The sequence below is a fragment of the Sinocyclocheilus anshuiensis genome, unplaced genomic scaffold, assembly GCF_001515605.1.
Source record: "Sinocyclocheilus anshuiensis isolate Anshui unplaced genomic scaffold, SAMN03320099.WGS_v1.1 scaffold1426, whole genome shotgun sequence".
Lineage (NCBI taxonomy): Eukaryota > Metazoa > Chordata > Actinopteri > Cypriniformes > Cyprinidae > Sinocyclocheilus > Sinocyclocheilus anshuiensis.
The window spans coordinates 688,222-697,486 of record NW_015557171.1 but is presented as its reverse complement, the minus strand read 5'-3'; the positions used below and the strand labels follow the sequence as shown (position 1 = coordinate 697,486).

General features: G+C 37.0%; 1 protein-coding gene across 7 annotated transcripts in view; it reads right to left on the bottom strand.

Moving 5' to 3' along the window:
• sec16b (SEC16 homolog B, endoplasmic reticulum export factor) overlaps positions 1–8,603 on the bottom strand; it is an 18,524-nt gene extending 9,921 nt beyond the window's left edge. For 2 of the 7 annotated variants that reach the window (XM_016473586.1, XM_016473587.1), the window contains exons 1-16: positions 8,501–8,581; positions 8,060–8,245; positions 7,222–7,515; positions 6,192–6,292; positions 6,024–6,108; positions 5,814–5,904; positions 5,458–5,578; positions 5,145–5,290; positions 4,997–5,058; positions 4,740–4,878; positions 4,401–4,640; positions 3,369–3,466; positions 2,500–2,581; positions 1,511–1,628; positions 1,282–1,423; positions 1,090–1,195 (exon numbers count right to left, since the gene is read on the bottom strand). In XM_016473586.1, the coding sequence (XP_016329072.1) occupies positions 1,090–1,195; positions 1,282–1,423; positions 1,511–1,628; positions 2,500–2,581; positions 3,369–3,466; positions 4,401–4,640; positions 4,740–4,878; positions 4,997–5,058; positions 5,145–5,290; positions 5,458–5,578; positions 5,814–5,904; positions 6,024–6,108; positions 6,192–6,292; positions 7,222–7,484 (1,794 nt within the window). In that variant the 5' untranslated portion in view covers positions 7,485–7,515; positions 8,060–8,245; positions 8,501–8,581. Of the gene's footprint in view, positions 1–1,089; positions 1,196–1,281; positions 1,424–1,510; positions 1,629–2,499; positions 2,582–3,368; positions 3,467–4,400; positions 4,641–4,739; positions 4,879–4,996; positions 5,059–5,144; positions 5,291–5,457; positions 5,579–5,813; positions 5,905–6,023; positions 6,109–6,191; positions 6,293–7,221; positions 7,521–8,059; positions 8,246–8,500 lie in introns of all 7 variants that reach the window. The other 5 variants (XM_016473594.1, XM_016473588.1, XM_016473593.1 and 2 more) reach the window with 5 other exon arrangements.
• Between the last annotated feature and the right edge of the window lie 662 nt (positions 8,604–9,265).

Below are 9,265 nucleotides of genomic sequence, written 5' to 3'. Positions count from 1 at the left end.
TGTCAGGAAATGGACGGAGGACTCAAATGCAGTTCAAACAAAAAATAGACTTTATTCCGAAACCCAAGCCAGCAAAGGCGTGAAACACCACAGTTAGGGGAATGCAGTGGTGTGGCGCTCCCTGCGCACACATTCACCAAGACAGGGGGGCTGAGAGGAATACCGGAAAACGTCCAGAATCGTACTCCCAATCCGGCCTCACTGTCCACAGCCGCGATACTAATTCCTCGCCTGAGGATCCTGGAAACAGTGCAGAGAGTGTAGAGGAGAGTGAAAACTCAAAAGCGCGCCCATACGGCACATAAGGACATAAGACATACCCACACTGAAAAAAAAGACAAAGACAGGAATATATAGGAAGTGGGAATGAGTACCAGGTGCGGGCTAATAGAGCGCGCCGCCCCGCGAGTGAGCGCTGATTGCTCCACCATGTGTGTCTGAAACTGACAGGACCAAAACAACCACCACGTGCAAATGACAACGACAGCGGAGGCAGAAAGGGCAGAAAGGAGTCGGAGAAGGTACCGGTACTGACAATTCCGACTTTGCTATGACAATCTGAATCAGCGAGGTAAAACTAACGACATTATTAACTGTCTTGATATTTACTTTGAAAGCTGAAGCTCGCGATTATGGTAAGGGGCGTTACATTTCCGATGCATGCTTGTGGTGTTCAGCCAATCACAATGCACTGGGTCAGGTGGCCTATCAGAGCAGACTGCGCTTGTCAAAGGAGGGGGCTTTGTTGAAAACAATGTGTTTGAGAGAGGCGGGGCATAGAGGACCTACAATAATGTTCAGTATTTGAAAAATAATGTGTTTTTTGAACATTAAAGCGTGTCAACATATTCTGTTACACCAAATACACAAAATAATGATCTTTAAAATAGCATCATATGACCCCTTTAAAACAAGGAAAAGTTAGGACATAAAAAAAATAAGTAAAATAAAATTTAATTTCGATCAAATGTGTAATGATTTTTTTATTATTATTATTAAATCAGAACATAAGCATTTTTCAATAGTGCCCTCAGACCTTCAGATCCCTGATTTGCTAAGATTCCTGTAGTTAATGTACAGTATGAATACCTGAAAAGCAGGAATGATAAATTCAGCATTTCCAAGCCTCTGGCAGTACTCAAAGAGTTCAGTACAGCGAATGGCAGAGTTGTGACAGAACTTGGAAAACAGAACACTGCAATCAAAGAGTTAAAATGAAGAGCCATTTGTATTAAGGAACTCAGCCATTTAGATATCTTAGTGCTCATGCTGAATTCTCACCTTTGCTTGCTGCCCAGAAGCACAAGGCGTTCTGATCTGTTTGTGTACCAGCCAAAGGGACATTGAGCTGTGAGGTAGCAGATCTGGGAGGCATACAGCATATCCCTTGAGGCTGAGAGGAGAACGTAAGAGAACACGAGATCTACTTGGAAGAATCATTTGATATTAGCCAAAATATGACAGAACATTCAAGGAGATGGTTACTTCTAGAAATTGGACTAGACATTACCTAGGGTATCACCCATGGTGATGATGGACCTGTGATGTATAAAGGGGTCTCCTGTCTCATTGGACAGCAAAACAGCCAAGTGTGGTCGCCAGTCTCCCCACTTCTCACTACTCCAGGACTAAAAAGTGGAATTAGAGAGCATAATGACAGCATTTAGAAGAGATAGCCAGAGAGGACAATTTAGAGGAAAAGAGGAGTTTTCATATGAGCTGTGACTGGAGGGGTCTGTATTACGCTTCCATTTAAAGGAAGTTCATTCAAAATTCATTCAAAATTCTGTCATTATTAGCATCCCACTCTCATGTTGTTCCAAATCCTTATGCTGTTATTTTTTCAATGAAGCATAAAATTAGAAAGTCTGAAGAAGAATTGTACAGCTCTTGGCAGTACATTTATCAGAATGACAAAAAAAACTATGGAAGCACTACATTCCAAATACACTACTGTTCAAAAGTTTCAGGTCAGTAAGATTTTTAATGTGTCTAAAGGTCTCTTATGCTCAACAAGGTTGCATTTATTTGAGCAAAAATATAGTAAAAAGTAATATTGTAAGATATAGAAACCAACTTTTCTGATGAATATAAAATTCAAATAACAGTCTTTGCTTTCACTTTTGATCAGTTTAATGCATTCTTGGTGAAAAAAAAATTGTAATTTCTTTAAATTTTACTGACCCCAAACTTGACTGAAAGGTAGTCTGTTTAAAAACCATACCATAGCTTGTGAAAAAGTTAACCTAAACTGAAAAAGTACTAAAAAAAAAAAATTCTCAATGAAACAACACTGCGTCTATCCATGTGTCCAAATCAACAATCGGCATGATGAAGTCAGTACAAGCTGTTGCGTTTTATGAACTGTGTAAAAATTCTTCAAATTTCGTTTGACACTCCACAGATAAAATAACAAAAAAAGGTTTAGAACAACATGAGAGCAATAAATTGCCTTTAATTACAATAAACAGAATGTGAGCACAAAATGTTGTAGAATACCATGGAAACGGCTGAAATCCTCCCAGAGAGCAGCTGGAAGAGGGTTTGCAGAGGGTCACTAGGAGCCAGACTCCCTGTAAACCTGTCAAACACATACTGTACATAAATATTCAATCGGCTATAACATAGACACACGTTTAGCTTGGCACAAGAGTATACTGTGACACTTATGCACATAGCATGCATGCACAAACGTATTAGACAGCAAGTTCAAAACTTACATATCAACAAACAAAAATGTTACCTTCTTAACTCAAAACACAGCACAAAAGGAGCGACATTTCCAAGAAATGAAACCAGCTAAAACATTACAGGCATGTGCATGCAATCTTCCAGGCAAGTCGCACTCAGAAATGAAACCGGATCCTTTTGCTGGTATCCTCATGAGCATATTACTCATTTACTGCACTGTTTTCTGGGCTTACTATATCACTATTGGGATTGCTACCAATTTATGTAAAGGAGTCTTCTCCATGAGACATTTTTCAAGGTACGCCAGTGCTAATAATGAAACAGATATCAGACTGCTCAGAACTGGCAAGTGCCAGGAAGTATAAATATAACCTTGACCTATTTGTGGCTCTGCAACTGTCTTCACTCACTGTATATTTGATCTGCCCTCATACAAGGGTGTTTACGGAGTGTAAAATGTGTAACTGCAATTAAAATGCATGCATAAACCAATCAAAGCCTAACAGATTTTATAGAGACATGGCACTGTGACATGAACAGATGATTCAGGGATTCGTGCTATTTGAAAACATGACAGACTGTGGCAGTTATTGATGGAGAGTGATTAATGCTAAAATGCATGCGTTGATGTCCCTCAGGCAATGGCTGTGTCAGTCATCTTTTACAGTGCTATAAACCTGCTCAGCACTGTGTTGTAGGATCTGCTGTCCATTTTGCTAGCCAGAAATAAAGCATGACCCCAAAGACCACTCTGCATGGCTGACTCTAGCGCCTCCTGCAGGGAGGGAAGAAGTGCAGAGAAAAGATCAGACAAGTGAGATCTAAAACGATTGTTACAAGTGAGGCAAGGGACTGAACACTGTTAAAAAGAAAAAAAGAAAACATGTTAGGAATAAATAAATAAATTAAAAACTTTTAGCAAATATATATATACTACCAAGAAATTAATATTTTTATTCAGCAAGGGTGCATTAATTAATTAAAAGTGACAGTAATGACTTTTACATTGTTAGAAAAAAATCTGCCATTCTTTCTGAAAAAAAGAAGAAATTGTACTAGTTTCTACAAAATTATTCAGCAATACAACCTTTTCCAACATTGATAATAAAAAGGTTTCTTGAGCATCAAAACAACATATTAGAATTGTTTCTGAAGGATCATGTGACACTGAGGACTAGAGAAATAGTTAAGCAATTACATTCAAAAAAAAATTTTTTTTTTTTTTTGTAATAATTTAAAGTACCATTTGTGGTTTTGCTATTGATCTATTTTTTAATTAAAAAAATGCAGCCTTGGTGAGCATAGGAGACTTCTTTCATAAATATTTATAAAATCTTACCAACCACAAAATTTTTAATGCTATTGTACATATTTACAGTGTACAATGTCTTTCTCTAATAGGAAATGGATTAAAGCATATATATATATATAATGATGATGTTTCTTCAAAGAGTCAGGTTTCTTCAGATATTTTTGCTCAATAAAATGCCCTCTATAATGAGGCTATTGACTTTGAAGGGGGAAAAAATGAACTAAGCAGACGTCCTTCATGTCCTGCCCCAATCTCCATTTTCAGTAGAAATTATGACAACAATGAAAGAACTGCATTGGTTAACAGTTTCACAGGGTTTTTACCGGTCAAAAAAGTTCAGAAGAAGGTTGGACTGAGAGACTCAAGGTAGAAAATACATTTCAATAAAAGCATTAACCTTCTTTCTGCCAGACAGCAGTAGTTTTGTGTATCTCTGAAGGTTTTGCTCTGCAGCCTCTTTGTCAGTTGGTGGATATCCAGTCAGGAGGTCGGCAAAGTTGAGGGTCTCTTTTTCTGATGTGGGTGTTTCACTCAGATCAATGAGAGTTTCTCCATCTTCATCACCAGAGACCCCACACGCAGCCAAAGAACTGGAGTCCCTCATCAGCAGTTCTGCAACATCTGAACCCATGATTCTCTGTAACATCAACACATACTCACATTAACCGTGTAAAAGGGGCACACAAACAGAATGGAAAAGAATGGTCTTAAAATACTTGAATGTAATGGAACTTACTCCATTCTGTCTGCACAGCAAGATTAGTAGATGCCACACGAGGGCAGCAGAAGTGGCATCTTCTAATTTCTCATCCTTCAGACATTTCTCTGACATTTGGAGGGCAAAATTAATGGCATCCACCTTATGCAAATCCTCCCTTCATGAAAAAAGAAGAAACGCAGCAATCTAATATTTATATAAAACTTTTCAGACTGGATTTATGTCTTGCAAATGTAAGTATTATTGTAAGAGAGGGATATTTTGGAATATCATACCTAGCCAGTGGTCCAGGGAAATTTCTCATATCCTGCTGTTCATGTGTGTCACAGAGAATTACCTGAAATCATTAAAATAACATTTTTAATCCACCATGATACTTCATATTATGCTTTAAAATTCATGTTTGTACCATGTCTCCGTTACCTCCAGACTGTGGAGTTCCACTTGAGCAGGCTCTCCCTCAGAGGCAAGAGCTGGACTGACCCATACCAGCTGACCTGAAGGCCCAAAGCTCACTGCCACATGAGGGATGCAGAACTTCAGTGGAGCCACCTCCATGGGTACAGCATCTAAATCAAATGACCAAATAAACCACAGCCATTCTGAATGCACTGACCATTCAGATTCGAGGACTGTAACTAACTGCTGTAATAAAAGAAAATTAACAAGCACACATTTGCTGTACAAAAACACAAAGCATTAAAGTTCAGTATTATGAAGCCTGGTTGTGACAAACCTGTGTGAGATATGAGCTCAGGCTCACTCAGTTCAGTACCACTGATGTACTGGCTGAGCTCATAGCTGCTCGAGGACAGACCTGAAGCTTTAGAGTTGGCAAGAGCTCCACTATCATACACCTAGAGAAGGAAAAACAATACAACCTGAGGCATAATCAAAAAGAGCTGGAATATATACACTACTGTTCAAAAGATTAGGGGGATAATAAATAATGTGTCATTGCTGAATAAAAGTATTAGTTTCTTTTTTTAAAAATCTTACTGACCACAAAACTTTGAACAATAATGTATATATTAAAGTTGACTTATGAACAAGAATGGCAAGTTTACAATAAAGTCTCTTTATACAACAAACCTCTCCAGTTCCATCTCCATTTTCCATACTTTCTCTGTGCTGTCTCTCTGAGACACCATGGTCATAATGACTGTCTGTTCTATGGCTATAGCTGTTAAATAAATGTGTAAGGTCACTTGATATGAAATGTACAAAATGATTTGATTGTTCTGAAAACACATTTCAGGCATGACAGAGCATATAATGTATGAGTGTATGCCATTAACAGACCCCTGCTGATCGAAGTATGAAGCTCTTGCTGACTCCTGCTGCAGTCCTCTGCCCTGATACCCCTCTGTTCTCCAGCCACCACCATCTACAAAACACCAGTGGGCTTAAAGTGAGTTAGAATTTTTATGAGAATTAAAAACTGTGGGCATGTGATTGAATATTATGTACCTGGGGAGCTGTATTGTGATCTGTGATAACCACGATAATCATAATAGCCGTAGTCGTCTCTGTAGGGCCAGTAGCTGGACGCGGGGTAGTCATATTCCTGCCTGAACAGATATTAGTAGTTAGACCTGGGCTGAGACTGTGCTCATTCATTGACAAATACTAACAAACAAGGTGCCCGTATATTCCAGTATATTAATATTAAATACTGTTCAAAAGTTTGCAGTCTCTTAAGTCGCATAAGTCTCTTAAGCTAACCAAGGCTGCATTTATTTGATCAAAAATACAGCAAAAAGTAATATCGTGAAATATTAAAGTTTAAAATAACGCTTTGAATTTGAGTTTCTTTTATTTATTTCTATTTTAATTTAACATTGAAAATAGTTGGAAAATAATGGTGCTTAATAATTTGTTGAAACTGTAATTCGTTTTAGGATTCTCTGATGAATAGAAAGTTCAAAACAACAGCATTAATTTAAAAAATATATTTTTTTGTATCAATGTAAAAGTTTGTATTGTCACTTTTGATCAATTTAATGCATCCTTGCTAATAAAATAACAGTTAATTTCTTGGAAAATCTTACTGACCTTAAACTTGTGAAGGGTAGCGTATATTCAAAATAATACTAAAAAGGTGTCTTAATCAGTAATTTTTTTCTTTATTTTGGGTTGGGTAAAAATGTAAAAAAAAAAAAAAATTCTTATTGTAGACTTTATCTCACAATTAGCTTAGTATTATTTTTATTCTGTAAGATGACCTTAAAATCAAACTAAGTATACTGATGTTTATGCCAATAACAAAGTGTATTGCAATTTATGCCAATGAACTGATTAGCCAGTTTTAAGGAAATTAAACAAACAGTAATTCAGATATGTTCTCATAAAAATTTTTATGAAGTTTTAATATTTTATGCTATTTTGCTTCTCAAGTAGATTTATTTTGGATACATTTTAAAGGTTCAAGGACATTTGCATGTTTACAGGAAAACAAGTAATAAAATACTGATTAAGAAAACAATTTTTACTGATTTACCTGGAGTGAGGTCTGAAGTGTAATGGTTGGTTTGATGCATAAGCACTACTATATCCAGGAATATACTCTGGTTTAGGAGGAGGACTGGCCATGTAGCTTCCATAGTGAGGATCCACATGGGGCCACTGTCTTTCGCTCCCTCTCGGGTCTGTAGGTGGGTAGTAATACGGTGTTTGGTGGGAGGATCTGTAGTGGTCGTCTCTGTTACTAGACTGGTACTGATAGCCTGGCGTATGCCAGCCTTGCCCTCTGGGCTCCATCATGAGACACAGCGCCGGATAAACTTAAAGCAAACTGCACTTACACAGACAAAAGTCAGGAGTTAGACAAACAGGGGAGGATTTTGCCTGCTGTAAGTCAAATGTTATCAGTGAGCATTGATACAGAGGCCGTTTTTATCAAGAGAGCAGTAAATCAAAAACAACCTTTGTTTTCAGTCTGTCAGTATTTTTGTGGTAACTTTTGATATACCTAAAGACATCAGTATGAGACTTTAATTTTTTATTTTAAGTACTATGTACTTCAGGGAAAAAATAGTGGTAATAGTTAGGTTTAAGAGTGGTTAGGGTCAATGTGTAATTATAGATGTAATTATAGAAATTAAATATTTTTTAAATCCAAGTACAATGATAAAAACTACACAATTAGTGCTTTATCAAATGCTTAATTGAAATCTCAGTAGATAGTGGTTAATTTAAAGTGGGTCCTAAAAATGTGGTGTGACTGATGCACACAAGATATACATAGAAAGGAAACTTACTGTAAGTTTAACGTTTTTTAAGTATAGTAATTAAACATGATTGACAATAGCATTAAAGAAACATTTCAAATAACTCACAGGTGTCTATTTGAGATGTTTTCCATATACACACGTGCGCTGTTTACTGTGCTGTGTCCTGTCATAGTTTCAAAGTGCACATGCCACATCATTTCAGAGCACAACACAACACAAACAAAGCTGAACCATGAACCTGCTTTACTGTAGTCTCAAAGTCTCTCCGTATGTTTCTTTGCCTTTCTACCTCTAAAAGGGAATGCAGAACTCAAGGAAGTCAAAATACATATTATATTTGATGAACCTCTTCATAGCTGTTCTAAACAGCTGTTGTCAGCCCTATGCAACAGCTGGACATCGGCTTTTTATGATTTTTTACTTTAAATACATAACTGCCATACATTTGTGTAAAGACACAAACACTAATATGCGTTTAAACATAAAAAATAAGTTATTTTACACATAAATAACGGTAAATGTGAAATAAATCAAAGCAGGACTTACAGTGTGTTTGCATACAGAGGTCTGACAGGCGCCCTGGGCTTTCTGAACTCACTCCCATATTTGGAATATTCAAAGTTGCCACGTCGAGCGGACTCATCGCGCAGAGACGCTGGAGCTGCTCGGACACACATCGGAGGAACACACCATTTACTCATGGATGGGAGGAGATCGCTGCCATGTTATGAAGGGAACTGTGCAAAATTGTGCAGTTATGCATTCAGATTTTTAAAGGGAAAAAAATGAATGTGAACCTTTTCAAGCACTTCTTACTGGCTATTCTTTAGACATCTGATTTAGACAAAAAAAAAAGTGTGCCCTTAATTTTGTAGACTATAACGCACATTACTGATCAGGCTTTGATCATTAATATCAGTCAACAAAATTACTGTCAGTGCAAAGTCTCTCCGTATTGTATGGTATTCTATTGTCATATGTTAATGCGTTCACCCCATTCTTTACGGTTCTCTATATTTGTGAAATTATTGTAAAATAATACCCATGCATTAACTATATATCAATTATTTATAGTCAAGAGTTAGGTTATGCTACATAATCTAGTTAAGCACTTAATACTGCAATCCACTGGCTAATGCTTTGAATTTTAAAACTACTAATGTAGTAACTGGCATGTCTTTTTTTAACTAGTTATGTACTTTAAAACTACGCAAAAATTCTATATTTATATTCTAGCATTTTTAAAACTTTATTCTGCTGTACGTGGCTTAAGGCGGGCGAACACGGTGCGATTTTTGCTAGCAGCCGATT